The sequence below is a fragment of the Martes martes genome, assembly GCF_963455335.1.
Source record: "Martes martes genome assembly, chromosome: 14".
Classification (NCBI taxonomy): Eukaryota; Metazoa; Chordata; class Mammalia; order Carnivora; family Mustelidae; genus Martes; species Martes martes.
Window position 1 is genome coordinate 34,536,779 of NC_137902.1, and position 18,752 is coordinate 34,555,530.

General features: G+C 39.8%; 1 protein-coding gene across 3 annotated transcripts in view; it reads left to right on the plus strand.

Moving 5' to 3' along the window:
* Positions 1-6,529: 6,529 nt before the first annotated feature.
* The window catches only part of CPEB3 (cytoplasmic polyadenylation element binding protein 3), a gene marked incomplete at its 5' end in the record, with an annotated part of 151,874 nt that continues 139,651 nt past the window's right edge, over positions 6,530-18,752 (plus strand). For 2 of the 3 annotated variants that reach the window (XM_080823315.1, XM_080823316.1), the window contains one exon: positions 6,541-7,542. In XM_080823315.1, the coding sequence (XP_080679441.1) occupies positions 6,541-7,542 (1,002 nt within the window). Of the gene's footprint in view, positions 7,543-18,752 lie in introns of all 3 variants that reach the window. The other variant, XM_080823314.1, reaches the window with a different exon arrangement.

The following is an 18,752-nucleotide window of genomic DNA, read 5'->3' on the forward strand; positions in this document are numbered from 1 at the left end:
TTTATTTTGTTCCATGTGTATATTTGCTTATCATTGTGCCAATAACCACAGCCTAATTACTATAGCTTTATAATAGGTCTTGATATCTAGTAGTGTAAGTCCTCCAAGTTTATTATTTTTTGCCATCTAGATTGCCTTGGCATTCTTGGCCCTTTGCACATAAATGTAACTTTGATCCATCAAAATATTACTGAATACCTAGTTCTTATGTGCTAGGCAGTGATAGATGTTGGGAATATAGCTATCAATATGATAGGCCTCCTTTCCTTAGAGTTGGAAAAGTCACTTACATAGATTGAGGTGAGAAAATAGCCTGGGATAGAGCCCTGAGGAGTTCAATACTTAAAGTCAGCATAGAAGACTAAAAGCTAAGGAGAGAGCACCAGCATGCCAGAGGGCACATAAACCCAAATGTGAAAAACAACAACAACAAGAAAGGACAGCATGAAAGAAGCAAAGGGAAAGTATATCTAGAAGGTGTGGTCACTTATGTCAGTGTTGCTGCAAGATCAAGCAAGATAAAGACTGACAAAACATCCACTGGATTTAGCTCTAGGTGCTGTTGTGAACTTAAGCAGTTTTGGGGGTGTGGGTGTCTTTATGAGACTGTAATCTCTTAGATGGGAACAAAGTTCCCTGCTCAATTAGTGCTGAGTTTCTATTATTTCATGATGATAATCAAATGATCTATATAGTGTTTCCCATGATAAGGGTCAAAACCAAAAATGTCTTTCTGTTTTATACCACTCCCTTTCATATCCATTCATGAAGCTGATGAAAAAGTAATTATTCTTCTAAATGGAGAATAATTTTTTTTAAAAGATTTTATTTATTTACTTGACAGAGAGAGATCGCAAAGAGGCAGAGAGGCAGGCAGAGAGAGAAAGAGGGGGAAGCAGGCTCCCCGCCGAGCAGAGAGCCCGATGCGGGGCCCGATCCCAGGACTTGGATCATGACCTGAGCCGAAGGTAGAGGCTTTAACCCATTGAGCCACCCAGGTGCCCCTAAATGGCAAATAATTTTAACTTATTCAAAACTTGGCTGTTTTAGATAATCCAAAACTATATTTCATCCATCCACCCATCCATTCATTTATTCATGCATCTATTCACTCATTCAGCAAACATCTATGGAGCAACCACTAGTTACCCAGGAGTCATAAACACTGTGCTAGAGATATAATTAGGGAAGGAATGGAAGGAAGCCTAGAAAGATGTATTTGACCCATGTGTATCCCAATGAGTTAACTCTGCAGTCTCTGTTTTTACAGCTTTCCATGACTATTCAAAGGGATATATGGTTAAGCTCTGTGACCTGAAGACAAAATTTTAGAAAGTTCTTCCTTTCTGGTTAAATAAAAAACAGGATTTAAGTAGAGGTCTTTATCCTTGTTGTTGGTCATCCTATAATTTATTGTTTGCTTGGTGTTTATTTACACCTTGGTATTTATGTTTGAGTCATCCTGTTATCCTTTTTTACTTTTTAAAAAGATTTTATTTACTTGAGAGAGAGAAAGCATGAGGTGGGGGAGGAACAGAGGAGAGGGAGAAGCAGACTCACCATTGAGCAGGGCTCAGTGCCCAACTCAGGACTCCATCCCAGAACCCTGGGATCATGACCTGAGCCAAAGGCAGACACTTAACCGATTGAGCCACCCGGGTGCCCTGAGTCATTTTCTTTTTAGATTTGAATGCTCATTTTAGAAAAGAAAGAGGAAAAATTACTTCATTTTCCAACACAATAAAATTAAATATGGGCAGTGCTAATTACTGATTGCCATTTATCGTGGATCGGGGCCAAAGTTTATTTTTCTTTATTGTGCGAATTATTATTAGACCTGCACTTGGGGTCAGGTGGATAAAGAAGTGCCCAAGTAAACCATTTTCAAGCACACCTAAATACCTTGATAATTTCTACCAGTAAAACCTTGACATGTTAATTATAAACAATTTTAAAAATCTATTTTTTAAAAACAAGTCTTTGAGGGTGCCTGGGTGGCTCAGTCAGTTAAGCTTTGCCTTCAGCTCAGGTCATGATCTCTAGGTCCTGGGATCAAGTCCCACATTGGGCTCCCTGCTCAGTGCTGAGTCCCCTCGCTCTCACTCTCTCTAATAAATAAATAGATAGATAGATAGATAGATAGCCAAGTCTTTGTAAGGATTTTATGAGGGCACTTTTTTTTTTTTAAACCTAATTGATATATTTGAAAATGTAGAAGTTTGGTAGGCTAGGGAAGTCTTCAGGAACAACATTAACCTTGAGTGATCCTGACAGACTCTGGAATGCAAATGATAAGTGCAGCCCACTGGCAGAAATGAAGCTTTCTTTAGGAGAGCAGACGAAGAGAAAAAAATGGGGAATATAAAATAAGTTCACAGTAGGAATAAGAAGGTGATTTTAGGTCTTTTAAAAAGAGTGTTTCACAGGTTGATTCACAATTTTTTTTTCCTCATAAAAATTTTTTTTTTCCTTAGGAATAACTAGAAACAAAGACCACTAACAATGCAAATTGGTAGTCTCTGTAATACTTTAATTCTAATTGGCGAAAAAAGGAAATAGAGAATTAAGACAGTTTTAAATGATGCTTGACATTTTTGCTTCCAAGTTCAATCAGCATAGTCATCAACTGACATTTACTCTGACCCCCTTGGGTGAATGGCATTGAACCAAATCCCACAAGAAACAATATCTTCTACCTATGTGAGCAAACTGGTAGTTGAACTATTGCTCTCAGAAGCTATGGATAGTAAGAGTTGATGCTAATATGTTGTGAGATTCCAGCTTTGAGTCATGAGGTTAAGATAGGAAAAATATACAACAAAAAAATTGTTTTTGAAAAATAGAAACTGTATTTACTTTTTGTGTTGAATAAAGAAGTCACTGTCCTATGCAATGAAAACTAAATGTCAAATTATTTTTTAATATTTCACCAAATATTATTTTAGCTTAAAAGAGTTGAATTTTATTTGATTGATCATTGTATGAATAATGCAAAGTAAACTTTCATTTTGACAAGTAAAATGAGGTGAGTTGATTCAGAGCAAAGCAAGTAGAATCTTAAGTGATTTGTGCCTTCATTGAAAACTCAAATACAAAGAAATCTTGGTGGATAAGATGTCAGAAATTTGTGACTGAAGCCTGTTTTTACCTGATCTCCACGGTTAATATCACATTTAATATTAAAGTATTTTTCATTCTGTAATACTAAAAATGTTTCTTTTAGGGCATGTCAGATTTTAAGTATTTATCTTTTCCTTGTAGTTCTCCCTCCTTTTCTAATCCCTCCCCACCCCAATCTCTTTTTGCTCCCGTAGGGTTCCTATTGCTGGCTACCCGGTCATTACCATTCTAATACCATTTAAGGTAGCTCTGCTGGGTTTATTTATTTTGAGTCCTTCAATCCAGTCTCTCTTTTAACCTGGATTCCTAAATCAAGCCGATAAACCTGTTTATTTTTCTCCCTTTTCATTTCAAAAATTCGTGATTCAGATTGGTAGGAAAATATAATGTAATCCGGGCACAACGTCTTCCCCTTGGAATCAGTATTTGCGAGGCTTCCTCCTTTCCTTGGCTGAACGTGCTTAAGTCAGGCAGAGTACCTAGTGAAGGACTTCAGCCCCCACAGTTCCCTGTGTGCGCATGCCCTCTCTTCTTACAGTTGTCAAAGTGCTTTTGCCAGAGCGGTCACATAATCAACCTGAAAGAAGAAAATAAAATACTGTACAGTTTTTAATTTTATCGATCCTTAAAAACTGGACACTCAAAGGTAACTGCTACTAAGAATTTGTTACTTGAGATTGGGTGATTGCATGTAAAGGGAGATCTATTGTGTGTGTGGTGGGGGGAGGGGAAGGAGGTATCTATTTCTCGGACTTTGCTGTAAATAAGAAAAAAGAAAAAGGAAAAAAAAGAAACACACCCAAACAAACTATACAAGCAGTTACCGAGAGACATTGCATTTTAACATTGTAAATGTTATCTTAATCTTTTGCTTTCCTTTTGTTTAAAAGGGTCTTATTTATTAAAAGATGGGCTTGACCTTGACAGAGTGAATTTATGCAGAAAGTGAAATTTATATCTTTAAGCAGTGTTGAGAAGAGAAATGGGTGTTCCTGGTATGATAAAATTTTTTAAATTCAGTAAATATACTAATTATAGCCTTCATAAAAAATTGAGTCCAGCTTACTTTTTAGCTTTTTTGCCATAGTATAGCATTAATTTTTCCATCAAGAGCATGTAGTTTAAACTGAAGGCATTAACAAAAAGCATTGATACAAGCATTGGGAAAGCTGAGTGATATTAAAATTATAATCAGATACATATTTCAGCCATGATGATATGGCTATTGTAAAGATAATTCTAGCCCACTGGAAGCAACTCAGATCCCAGATTATAATGGTTTACTGCAGCACTGCTTAAACCAACTATGAAAATGTCTCTTTCAGTGACCATTTCCTTTGGCAGCGGTAGAACTTTGTGCTGTTGTGAATTCAAGCTTTGCTTGCCTCTTTGTGTCATATTTTCAATACTGATCAAAGCCATTGTTTTAGACCAAGGGAACTGAGGAACCTAAAATCAATCTTATGTAGGTTTTATTGGTAATAGCTGGCAATTTGTGAGGTATATTGGGCTGGGTTTTGGGGCGGGTAAAAGGGGAGGGAAGAGAAGAGAGCGAGGTGGCTATGAAGCATTTGCTTGAGCCCACTGTTTTGTGTATGAAACTTTAAAATTAAAGATTAACCATTTTAAAGATTGTCTTTAATAAAACAATACTATTTAATCCCATTTCTTGATCTGACATATTTTGCTTAGTAGTTAAGAGTGGTGGCATCTCCATTTTCCAATACATTTATTTTATAACAGTTATCATGAGGATGTCCAAAGGCAGAGCTTCTGTGTGATTCTGAATGTCCTTTTGCAAGTGTTCTGGGAAAGATGCTTCTCCAAGTATCTGAGTTAATTAAGTAACTGCATTAAATATATTAATAACTTTGTTGCAATTATACTGAATCATCACCTAAAAATAATTATATGTTTGGTCATATGCTCCTTTAACATCTCAAAATATTTGTTTTTAGGGTCTCAGCACTGTAATATTCATATATTTAAAACAATTAACATGTTCTAAAGGACAAACTAACTCAGTGATAACTATGTGTATGGAAATCTCCCGATTTTGAGTGATTACTATTTTCATCCTTGAATGAGAAAACAGGCTGTATGGCAGAGGTGAATATAGCCCTTCTATGAGAGATGGAAAATACCATACGCTCCTTATATGGCTAAATGAAGCAGTGATGGCAATGCACTATAATTACAATGTATGAGAATTTGGGACTTTGTACTATGCTATTTTTAACACTTTTGCTAGCATATGGTAATTCAGGGTCTTCCAACCATAATCTTTCATTGCTAATACCAGTGATAAGAGAATGGATTCTAAATTTGCCAAAGTCTTGTGACCAAGGCAGCATCAGGAGGATTCAAAAATGAAAATCTGGCAACCCCAAAAGTATCTTGACTTTCTACTTAAATCTCAGGGGGATTTTTTTTTTTTAAAGCTCCGCCCCCACCCCATCTCACAGTCAGCCTTTCTCTGTCTTTGGTTCTCTCTGACCTCAAATCCAACCAGAACATTTCTCCACGCTGCAGAGAAATTCTCAGGCTCCTGTTGAGACCTGAACCGCTGAGAAGCCAAGACATTTCTTGTATGGCAGAATTGGAGACAAGAAGACTGGAGAATAAGCAGAAAAGCCCTAATCCTTAAGAGTGTAACAAGAAGCAAGCGGTTACAAACGTTTCAGTAGATTTTTACCTCTTTAAAAACGGTGTGGGTTTTTTGTTTTTTTTTTTAAATGTCTCCTAACAAAATGGAGTAGCTGCAGCTTCTGGGAGGCCAGAGAATGATTGTGCAGCTGAGTCCTCCTCCTAACAAATGCCAAGGATTTCCTCCCTCGTGGTTCGCCGCTGCTAAATGAAACAATTATCAACGCAAGAAGGCAGTTTGCTAATCAAGAGGGATAAGACTGCTGTTTCTTTAAAGTGCCGAGCAGGGAAGGGGGAAGAAAGGGTCGTGTGCGGTGTCTTTTTAACCTTGCTGAAGGACGCAGCAGTATTTATTGACGTATGCAAATAACTGGGGGAGGGTGGTGCTTGGGAAAAAACAGGAACCAGAATCAGTTTCTCATTGCAGGGTGAACGCTCTGAGTTCCGGTGAAGGGAAAAGAGACGTGGCGAAATTGCTGTCTTTCTGTCTTATAAGCACATCTCTCCTTAAAACAGAAAAGGAACCAAGACATCAGAAAGGGTGAAGACGCTCTCACAGTATTTTTAGAGACCTTGCACGAGCACCCCCCCCCCCCACATCCCCAGCCCGACCTGCTCTTCTAAATGGGAGATTATGGATTTGCATTGCAATTGGCTAGTAGCGCTGGCACTGGATTTTCTCAAGTAAAACACCCGCCCGCTTTAGCGGGGGGCATTAACGATCACATTGACAATAACGCGTCTCTCTTTTTTCCCGTTTCAGCTGCGCAAACCATGCAGGATGATTTACTGATGGACAAAAGCAAAACCCAGCCCCAGCCCCAGCAGCAGCGGCAGCAGCAGCAGCAGCAGCCCCAGCCCGAACCCAGCGCAGCCGAAGCCCCGTCCACGCCCCTCTCTTCAGAGACCCCCAAGCCGGAGGACAGCAGCGCAGTGCCGGCCCTCAGCCCCGCCGCGGCCCCGCCGGCCCCCAACGGCCCCGACAAGATGCAGATGGAATCGCCGCTCCTGCCGGGCTTGAGTTTCCACCAGCCCCCTCAGCAGCCGCCGCCGCCGCAGGAGCCCGCGGCCCCGGGCGCGTCGCTGTCGCCGTCCTTCGGCAGCACCTGGTCCACAGGCACCACGAATGCGGTGGAGGACAGTTTCTTCCAGGGGATCACCCCAGTCAACGGGACCATGCTCTTCCAGAACTTCCCGCACCACGTCAACCCAGTCTTCGGAGGCACCTTCTCTCCGCAGCTCGGCCTGGCGCAGACCCAGCACCACCAGCAGCCGCCGCCGCCCGCGCCGCAGCCCGCGCAGCCCGCTCAGCCCCCGCAGGCGCAGCCCCCGCAGCAGCGCCGCTCGCCCGCCAGTCCCAGCCAGGCGCCCTACGCGCAGAGGAGTGCCGCCGCGGCGTACGGCCACCAGCCCATCATGACCAGCAAGCCGTCCTCCTCCTCGGCTGCAGTAGCCGCCGCGGCCGCAGCTGCCGCTTCGTCCGCCTCGTCCAGCTGGAACACGCACCAGAGTGTGAACGCCGCCTGGAGCGCGCCGTCCAACCCGTGGGGCGGCCTGCCGGCGGGCCGGGACCCTCGCCGGGCTGTCGGCGTGGGTGTGGGCGTAGGTGTCGGGGTGCCCTCACCACTCAACCCCATCTCGCCGCTCAAAAAGCCCTTCTCCAGCAATGTGATCGCGCCGCCCAAGTTCCCCCGTGCGGCCCCGCTCACCTCCAAGTCCTGGATGGAGGATAACGCTTTCCGGACGGATAATGGTAACAATCTGTTGCCATTTCAGGTAATGCTCCAGTGCACCTGCACACACCTTCCTTCTACCCCGCTCCCTTTGCCCCTTCTTCCCTGCCATTTAATTGTCCACTGATTTTTGTTAAGAAAGGCAGCGATGTCCAGTCCCCCTGTCCTCTTCAAAAGCCTCCATTTCACCGGTGCTGCGCCAGTACCCAGGACAAGGTTGGGGGAACACTGTGACTGTTTGAAGAATCGTATTTAAGCACCCTGATAAGACAGAAAAGGGCCTTTTTCTTTTGGTATATTTTTCTTTCACCGTGTGTGTGCCTCTTGTTTTGACCTTCTTTGACAAGTAAAGGTGCAAATGTATGGCAAGGTGCTGGGTTGGTCCCAGGATGAGTAGGCTGAGATTCCTGTCATTTTAAGTAGTTACACGTTTCAGGTTATGCAATCCTGGGTTCAGAGTGCCTCCTGAAAGCCATCCACTCCCAAACTACCCTGGGCCTACTCTTAAAGAGGTTAACAGCCCTTGAGTGGTGCTATTTCAGACAGTTGCATATGCTCAATTAAACTAATGTGAACACATGTGTTTATGTCTCGCTAAGGTGCTGGCATCATTAATAGCAATCAGCATATTGCCCCTGCTGGGAAAATTATGAGTGTGAGATTCCAATAAACTCCCAAGCTCCTACAGGGAACGAATTGAAAGAGTGGAAATTCTAGGGGTAACCCTTCCTATGTTACCTAAAAGAAGGACTAAGACATTGTTTTTTTTCTAGAGCAAAGAGACAATAGGACGCGACCTTCAGAGCCATATTGCAATGGAGTCTATTTGCTAGCTAGCACTGAAATATTTAAAGCTGCAGTGTCCTTCAGATGGGTTATTTAAGAAGACAATGCAGATCAATTACACCATTTGAAACTGGGCAAAGTGAAAGTCTTGCAACTTTAATGAAAAATGAGCCTTGTGTCTTGGTGTTAAATACCAGTGAAAAACCCAGGAAGTGCCCCAGACAAAAAGGTTGAATGGAGTGTCCTTATTCTGTTCTTATTTTCTGATCCAGCCCAGGGCCACATCGGTTGGCAGTGTCCTGAACATCTTGAGTTGGAAAGGGGTGGTGAGGGTGAGTGTTCACTGGGGGCTTTTGTTCTCAGGCAAACAGTTTTCCTTCACTTACAATTTGATTTGGCTATAAGCTTCTAGGCTCAGTTAAAAAAGAAGAGAAGAAAGGAAGGAGAGAGGAGGGCTTTGGATAAGACCCAGTTGGGGTGGTCAAGGAAATGAAATAAATCTTTTGAGCATTGCTGAAAAATGGCAGTACCGAAATTTGACAGAGTTAGTTTAAAGTATCAGGTGCAATTTGGAACCTTCATTTTGTTGTTCTTTACATTTCAGATGTGATGTTTGGGATGGCTCCCACCCATGAAGAAGGAGATAGGGTTATAGAGAAGCACATGATTCTCTAGACTACAGCAAGGATTTTTAACCTTGACAGTTTGGGGCTTGGCGGGGGGGGGGGGGTGTCCATGAAACTTGTAAATTGTGTGTATGAGAGTTTTTCATGAGAGAGGATCTTTTTTTTTTTTTTTTTTTTTTAAAGATTTATTTATTTATTTATTTATTTGACAGAGAGAGATCACAAGTAGGCAGATAGGCAGGCAAAGAGAGAGAGAGAGGGAAGCAGGCTCCCCGCCGAGCAGAGAGCCCGATATGGGACTCGATCCCAGGACCCTGAGATCACGACCCGAGCCGAAGGCAGCGGCTCAACCCACTGAGCCACCCAGGCGCCCCCATGAGAGAGGATCTTAACAAATTTTCACAGGGGTCCTTTAGGAATGGGAGATTTTAATATTAATGTGTATTTCTTTCCATTCTTAAGTTTGTCTTGATGAAATGAAGAGGCACTGCAGGATGGGATTAGTTTGGTAGGGAATAAGAGGAATCTGCTTTCTGAAATTTCTCCATGTGCTTATTTTTGTGGTGAGGGGATAGAATAGTGAGGCTGCATTTGGTAGAAGAGGCCTTCTTTTTCCAACGGTTCCTCTTATTCTGGTGCTCCTTACCCAAGTCCAGTCTTAAAAGATAACCCAAAATCTGAGTAGGAGTTTTAGGGTGAGAGCTGATGGTGTAGACATCAGTTATCTTTTTCTAGGCACTAAATCTGAATACAGCTAGCTTTCAATTAATTGTCTCTGGAAGTGAGGGCTGAGGAGAGATTGAATCCATAAAACTTCCCCCAAACTGATATTGACAAGTAGTAGTGGATTGCCCATTGTTTCTCAGCAAACCATTTACCAGCAATGCTAATGAGAGCCAGACAGAAGGGGTTGAGTTTGGTTTCTTGTCTTTTCATCCCCTGGTGGTGCTATTAAGTAGGCAAAGATGGCCAAAAGACTTGTGCAAGGATAGATTTTATTTAAAATTGAGCTTTATATATTTGGCCTCAGGAAAAATTACATGGACCTTATGTCTCACTTCTTTGTCTCACTTAAAAATGGAGCTTCAGGGTTTTGAAGCAGTATTAGAACCAGATTAGAAGTAACTTGGTTGTGTTTTAGTTTGGGGTTAGAATATTTTAAGACTTTATGTTAAGTATACCACATTTGTTAGGAAACAAAAATAAAATACCTTGAGTCTTGTGTTTAGAATTTTACATGTTTGTGCATTTATTTAAATCATTTTTCTATGAAAGGGAGGAAATATCTTAAGTCGTCCTGGAGACTATTTTCAGACTCTGAGTTAAACAGGGCTTGCAACAGTGATCTACTCTAATGTATCTTAATATGTATTTGTAAAATCCATATCCACTCAGTGTTGTTTCACTCTCTTTTGCCACCCAACATGGTAGATCATTTTGGAGCTTTTACTTCTGTGGTTTATATTGTAAAAGCGATAACCGTATTTGAATGTGGTTTTCCAAACTGTACATATCCTTACCCCTTTCTCTCAATTCTTAACAAAGTTGATTGGCTTCCCTGAGTTGGGTTGGCTGCTTCCTTCAGGTTTACTTGTATCTAAACACCGCTTCTTATCTGTAAACAAGGAAACTGAGGTCCTAAGGTAGAGGGACATAACTCCAGTCCTAGGGGTTTGGCTAGTTTGTTGATGTGTGTCCTTAATTTCCCTATAGCACTAGTGGTGTCAGATAGGATTCATTTTAAGTCAGGTTCTCTTTAGGCTCCAATCAAAGGGACTTAGTTATAGAACTATCTAGTGAGGTTCTCTGGCTGACAGAAGCACAAGCTTTGTCACTGGTGATTGGGTCATGTCATTTATCAAATGATTCTTTTTCCCAGTCTACAAAGATGGAGAAAGAGCACTTTCAGTGGGAGGTGATGGACCTTCCATTAATGGGCTCAGGAACAGTGAGACACTGCATTGGGGGAATTATAAATATTCTGTATTTATATAAGACAGGGAAGCCTAGGTATGTAAAAGGACCGAGCATATTTTCTATATGTAGTGAATTTGGGTTTAAATAGCATTTTTGTCCAGAGGAGTTTAGAAGACTTGTAAGAATACCTGTTCCACCATTTTCTTTTTCTTTCTTTCTTTTAAGATTTTATTTATTTATTTGTCAGAGAGAGAGAGAGAGAGAGAACGCACAAGCAGGGGAAACAGCAGGCATAAGGGGAAGCAGACTCGCTGCTGAGCAGGGAGCCCGATGTGGGACTCGATCCCAGGACTCTGGGATCATGACCTGAGCTGAGGGCAGATGCTTAACCAACTGAGCCACCCAGACGTCCCCACTCTATTCATTTCTAAAGAAGGAAATTGAAATCCCAATATATGAAAGTCTTTGTCCAAGTTTGGGTGGGTAGTTTCTGTCAGAAGCAGGCTTTGGAGGCAGATTGTCTAGGTTCACATCTCAACTCTGCCAGTTACTTGCTTTGTAATCTTGAGCAAATTATGTATACATCTTGACTCTCATCTGTAAAATGGGAGTAATAATAATTCCTTGCTTCGTATGTGTTCAAGTGAGGAATTGCATATTAGCACAGTGCTTGGTCCATAGTAAAGTACTACATAAATGCTGGGCTATAATTATTATTGCTGTAATGGCGACTGGAGGTTCTGCATGATTTTATAGTATGGATTACTGATTTTTCATACAGTGCAGTCTGAATAACTGTACACTTTTGTATAATGTTATTTGGTCTTCTTCTTTTTTTTTTTTCCCCTGTGTGAAGGTATCCTTTGGTTACTGTAACAATTTGATGACCCACAATTTACTTATGGGCCAGGCCCTGTGCTAAACACTTTGTTATAATTTCTCATTGGAACTCCTTTGAGGTTCAGGACTATTATGACCCTCATTATACTGACAGAGAAATTGAGAGTTAATACATTTACTTTATTTGTTCAAGATCACACAGCCGGTAACTGGCAGAGTTGGGATTTAAACCCAGGCAGTCTGCCTCCAGAGCCAAGTCTCCACTATAATACCTTGAATGTAATAACTCTAGGACATCAGTTAACATTGTAGTGTAGAAGCAGGAGACTGGGCTGAATCTACACTTGACCTTATGATATACCCTAGAAATAGTGCTTTTAAAAATTTTGTGTTGTTGGAAATGGAGAAAGAAAAATATAGTGCCCAAACATTGACTACCACTTATTTGCAACAATAGTTAATATATCCTCCAATTTATTTATTTACTGAAATTTATGTATTTTTGAATATTGTATTTTTGGAAAAAAATTCAAATTATGTTTTGCTTTCTTTCTGCATCTCTGCCTTTATCCCTCTCCTCTTCCCTCACCCCAAATTGAGAGTAATTATATAGATTTTATATTTTCTGGTCTAAGTCTAGTTAATTGTAATTTAGTGTTAATTTTGCTAGGGGATTATCTATAACAGAGGACCAAATTCTTTACATGAATTAATGGCAATATAGATTATTATATATAATATTATTATATATACATATGTAATAATATATAATAATATTAAATATAATATCTTATATAATATATATATATATTTAGATAGAGAACATGGGGAAAGGAGAATGGGGAAAGGCAAAAGTAGAGGGAGAGAGAATCTTTAAGCAGACTTTATGTTCATCTTGGAGCCCGACATGGGGCTGGATCTCAGGACCCTGAGCTCATGACCTGAGCCAAAATTAAGAGTCAGACGTTTAACCTACTGAGCTACCAAAGCACCCCAGGAATACAGATTATTTTAAAAAAATAAATACACCTGTTCATAATAAATTTTGAGGAACCAGTAAAATCTTCATCCAGTCTATGCTCCTCTGTGTGTGTGTGTGTGTGTGTGTGTGTGTGTGTGTGTATGTAATCCATCTTTTTAGGAAATAGTATAAATTGTCTAGTTTATGCTTCCTTTTGACCAAGGATAGTATGATCTAGATTTAAAACTGGAGACTCTTCTGTAGTTGGTTTCTTAACTACTGCTCTAATGCAAAACCACTTAAGGTCCACCCAACCCCACAAACTGTTTCAGAGCCTATTATGGCATGGTTACTGTGAATGCCAACGAAACCACATTATCTATATTCTCTTTAAAAGACAGATTGGTTAGAAAATTTTAGAAGGTTTTCTATGCTACTAAAAACTAATAATATAGCCTATAGCCTGTATACTTAAAAATTGCATACTGAAAAGTAGTTAACTTTAAAATTTTCATGACCTTGCAGTGAGTGGATACAAAAGTACACCCTCATAAATGTAATGTTTTTAAATTTATCTATTTATTTATTTGACAGAGAGAGAGAGATATATCACAAGTAGACAGAGAGGCAGGCAGAGAGAGAGGGGGAAGCAGGCTCCCTGCTGAGCAGAGAGCCGGATGCAGGGCTCAATCCCAGGACCCTGAGATCATGACCTGAGCCGAAGGCAGAGGCCTAACCCACCGAGCCACCCACGTGCCCCAAATGTAATGTTTTTAGATATTCTGTAATACACAATTTTCTACTTAAATAATTTTCTCCATTGGTTGGTCTATTTTGCTGTTTTTCAAGGGCTACATAAGGCACAATACTTGTCCATTTGGAACTTGTCATTGCTCAGGTGAGTTTTACAGTGTTTTGATTCACAAGTGTCAGAAGATTATGGCTTTGTTTTCTACAATATGAAAATTTGATTAAGTCGTGTGGATTTTACTGAGGAGAGAGATGGAAAGGAGCATGGAATAGTGGATAGCCCATGAAACTTGTAATGAGAAAGACATGGTCAAAGCCACAGCTCTGTCACTGGTGATTGGGTCACGTCATTTATCAAATGATTCTTTTTCCCAGTCTACAAAAATGGAGAGAGAGCACCCATCTTCTGCGTTTGCTTTTGAGAGAATGTATACAAAGTGTTCAGATAATTAGATACTGTTATGGTTCTTAGATGCCTGTCTAACTACCTCTAATTATAGTCCGAGTTTAATAGAGGGAGTATTGTATTAATCAATAGTCCAGAGTTAAACACTAGTTGATGGCATCTGGAAATGAAGAGGGGCTGTAAAGATGTGTCCAGCAGGGATGGAAGAGCAATGAAAGGTTCTTTGTGGCTACCTGACCTAGAAAAGCAGTAACTACCTGCTTTCTGTAACTACCTGCTTCTGATTAGAGTTGACTCATCAATGTGAGTATAAGCGTTTTCCTTGCTCTGTGAACATTTGATTGGTGATGGGAGAAATGCTTAAACTTTTAATTTCCCAACTGTTACCAGTGTTGATTTTGGTAGTTCTGGAGCTACAAAGGCTCTAATTTGAAGCTCCTTATCACCACTTTCCGGAAGATGATGCCTGGCTCTCTGTAGGGGCCAGTGTGGTTGTCGGAGACAGAATTCTGTATAGAGTCACAAGTTTGAATATCGAGAGTTGGGGAATATAGCCACCACTTCCAAGGGGGCTTTTCTGGAGAGATTTGCAGTAGTATCCAGCCTAACAAGGAATTTTCCACAGCTTGTCCTTACTCCTTGTAAATGGCTGGTATGCGGTTTCTTTTATGTTTTGGTTCTATTACATTTAGTTTTCCCATCCTTTAGTGTTCTTTACAGATGCTGGCCTTGTAAATTTCTTAATGTGAAACCATTCTAATATTTGCCTTTTGACTTAATTTGAAATAGAAAGGTACTACTAAATGAAAATAATACCATAAATTATTATCTTGGAATCAAGCCTACTTTTCTTTCCCCAGAAGTTTTATTACATAAGCCTCAAAAATAATGAATATATGATATGAACTCTTGTAAGGATACTTAAGAGGAGAGAAAAAGAAATGGGCACCAAACAGCCTTTATATCATTTGAGATGATCATAGAATTAATACACATGAAGGGAAGGAAACATTGTGTACTAATTTTGTGTGGGTAAGACTTATACAGCCAAATATCTTCATTTCTTAAGCATTCAGACTTATTTCAAAGTCAGGATCAAGTACAAGAGGAAAAAAATAACACCCTCTCCTTAGTAACTCAATGCAATTAATTAAATGATCAGTGACAACAAATGAACCAGTGTCTAGAAATTCACAAACAGCTGGAACTCAGTAGCTGCTCATTAAATGACTGAATAAACATTTAAACACAAGGTGCTATAGTTTTGTTTATTCTACAATATAGTATATTTAATATTTTTGAGACAGATTTGCCATTGTACCATCTTTCTATAAAATGTCCATAGAATGTGGAAACGTGAATGTATGTAATGTCGTAAAGGGTATCTTCAATTTGTAAAAATAGAAAATATTACCTGTGTTCCCAGACTTAGTGGACATCCGATAGTTTCTGGGCTATGGTTCTGTTTGCAGGTTTGGTATGCCAAAAAGCAAGCAGAGTTCTTGTTTTGACATAAAAGATTTTGGCAGCCAGTAGATGGGAACACTAGCTTGCATCTAACAACTTAAATTTTTCTTTACCTACTCACTATTAATCAACTCATTCTTGTGGAGTTAATTTATCCTGTCATGGTAATCTGTTTTGTTCCTGACATCTCAAATCAAGTTATTAATACTAGAACTGACCAGAACGAAGGTCTGAATAATTCTGACGATAGCACTTAAAAATATTAAGAAGAGAATTCTTTGGGGAAAAAAAAAAAGAAGAGAATTCTTTGTTCTAAGAGGTTGACAAAGAGTAGGTTGTGGTAGCCCATTTCAGTCAGTCAGTCATTTGAAGAATGTGAGATTGGAAAGCAGAGAGGTGAAAGGCAAAAGGCTTTCTATCTTAAATATATGGTAGAGTTTGGGGACTAATTAGGGATTGAAATACTTCAGAGGAAACCTTTTCATGATCTGACAATTTAACCTCTTACTCCAAGTCCAGGATACCCGGCTCTTGGGTTCAGATACACAGCAGTTAAAAAGGACAAGAAGTAAATGTGCCCAGCACCTCTCTTTTGCAATCTGCTGTGGAAAATTTCCTTTCCTCTTTTGGACCAGAGAAATATAACTGAGATTTGTAGGAGATTAAAAATGGTGAACATCAGTAATGTTTATGAGATTGTGGGGAAAGGCTGAAAGAAAATTTTTAGATATGAATCTGTTTTTATGTATTTGCATTTGATTTTGTGGGTAGATTATTCAACTCTTTGTCACATTGTTGTTTAAAGCAATTGTAATTAATAGTAGAATATAGCTAAGAAGGATAGCATATGCAGTATTTTTATGAACTACAAATCTGTTATGGAATTCTCTGATCAAAAGGATGAGATTCACATTGTTGAGTTTCTTTTGACATATTTGCTCACAGTCATAATCCATGTACTCCAGGTTTTGGGTGTTGTATTATTTTTGATGTCCTTCTCCAAATAGATACAGCTAAAAACACACAGGGAGCCCTGAATGCCAAGTACTGGCCTTACCCTTTTGATGTAAATTATCTTATTTAATCCTTATATATTTTTGTAAATTAGGGATTATTATTTCTAATTTAGAAGTATTGAGACTCAGAAAATTACCTGACTAGTAGGTGACAAAGCAGTAATGGAAACTTAGGTCTTTTGACTCCATGTCCAGTTCTATTCTACTCTTCCTGCTTGCTTGTTTTGAAATCGTGTGTGATATACACAACAAAGAGTGTGTACTTGAATCAGAGGGAATGATTAAATTTTTGTGTATGTGTGTGTGTTTGTGGGTTGAGAAGTCTCCGGGAAAGTCTTCACAGTTTAAAATATTTTCAGTTTTTCTGATTTTGGAAGTAATACATGTTTACCATTTAAAACTGGAGGGGAAAAAAATCGCTTATAACCCTATTACCCAGAGATAAGTACTGTTGTTTTGGTGCATTTCTGGCAGTTATCTCTTTTTTATGTGAATGTATAATGTACCTTATACGGTTGAGATGATTCTGTGTGAACAATTTTATAGCCATATTTTTTAGCTTTTCATATCATTAAATTTATAAACCTTTTTTATTACTGTGTAATATTCCATCATGGGAATCCATTGTAATTTAACAAATCATTTTTATGTTTGGAGGATTTAAGTTGTTTTCATTTATTCTTTAAAGATTTTATTTATTTATTTGTCAGAGAGAGAGCACAAACAGGGTGAGTGGCAGGCAGAGCAGGTAGAAGGAGAAGAAGGTTCCCCGCTGAGCAAGGAGCCCCATGTGGGACTCAATCCCAGTAACCTGGGATCGTGACCTGAGCCAGAGGCAGAGGCTTAACAAACTGAGCACCCAGGCACCCCTGTTTTTAGTTTTTAACTTTTTTTTTTTTTGAAGATTTATTTATTTGAGAGAGAGGGAGAGAAGCATGTACATACAAGCTGGAGGGGCACAGTTAGAGTGAAAGAGAATATAAAGCTGGCTTAGTGCTGAGCCCAGCCTGGGGCTTGATCCCACGACCCTGGGATCACCACCTGAGCTGAAATGAAGAGCCGGTTGCTTAACAAATTGTGCTATCTAGATGCCTCCAATTTTTAACTATTAATACTGTCTCAGAGATCTTTGAGCCTTTTAATGCTTTATTTAGAGCCGAATGGCAGGGTTCCATAGGCAGACCAGGGGACGAGGTAGGAGTTTGAGCAAAAAGATTTGTTTTAAGCAGAGAGAACAGCAGGTACACAGGTAAGAACAACAAGGTGTGCTGAGAGAGCAGATGATTCAAGATTGGGGTGAGGCAAGTGAGCAATGAGGCTGAAGAAGCAGAAGGGGCCAGATCACAAGGACATTCCAATATTCTTTGCCTTCAACTTTGTCCAATGGGGACATTGAAGGATTTTTAAGCTGAGAAAGATAGCCATTTTAAGGCTTTGAAATTGGTGAGTGAGGTGATCACATCTTTGTTTTGGAAAGATTATTCTGGGCTATAGATTGTCAGGGACCAAACACAGGCAGGGAAGCCAGTTAACATGTAAGGACTTAAAGCTATCGAGAGGAAAAGACAGACTTGAGAAATAAATTAGGAGGCTGACTGGAAGGACTGGTGATTGCTTGGATGTGGGGAAGAGAGGAGTAGGAGGAATTTAGAATGACTCCTAGGTTTTGGTTAAGGCAGCTGGGGAAAATGATCTAGAGGTGAAAATGCTCAATAGTGGCAGATTAGAATTTTCATGACTCATAAGCCAGGTGGGTTTAGAGTGGAGGAACTTCAGAAGGCAAAGCTATGTGTTGGGAATATTTGAACAAGTGATTTGACATCTCTTATCCACCCATGCTTTTGTGTGACTCTTAATGTGTGGGAAGGAAAACCTTATTAAGATAGATTACTTCGTGGACTACTTATTAGAACAGTAAATCTGAGAGAAGAAATAACTACCGTTCTAAGACAAGAGCTTTTTTTGATTCTAGCCTGATTTTTTTTTATTGTACCCTGAGAATTAGAGTGTATGCTGGCTGATTAGTCATCTTGTTTATGAGTTATAGCCTGGCATTGCAAAGAACTACAAGGAATTGCTAACCAATCAATCATAAGGGAGGATCACAGGCAATGAGAGAAATGAAACCAGGAATCTGTTATTTTTAAGTTGAATAAACTCACTTGAGAGGTAATGGATAATATTACCCATCTGAAATATCATTAAGGTCTTAACAAAGTTAAGATTCAACCTTATGGAATTTAGTTGGCTACACTAATATGGTGCTTAGTTTTTTAAGGGGTATAAGCATGGTAAAATGTTTAGAAGCTTAGGATCCACAGAGCCACAAGGAGATGTGTTTTGGGGGAGGCTGCAGGGTGGAGGGGAAAGGAAATGGGGCCAGGGTGTAGGACCCACCAGAATTATATGTTGTTTATTCATTTGTATTTCTAGAGAGAAGGGTGGGCTGTACCATTCATTAAGTTTCCAAAAGGGCCCATAACT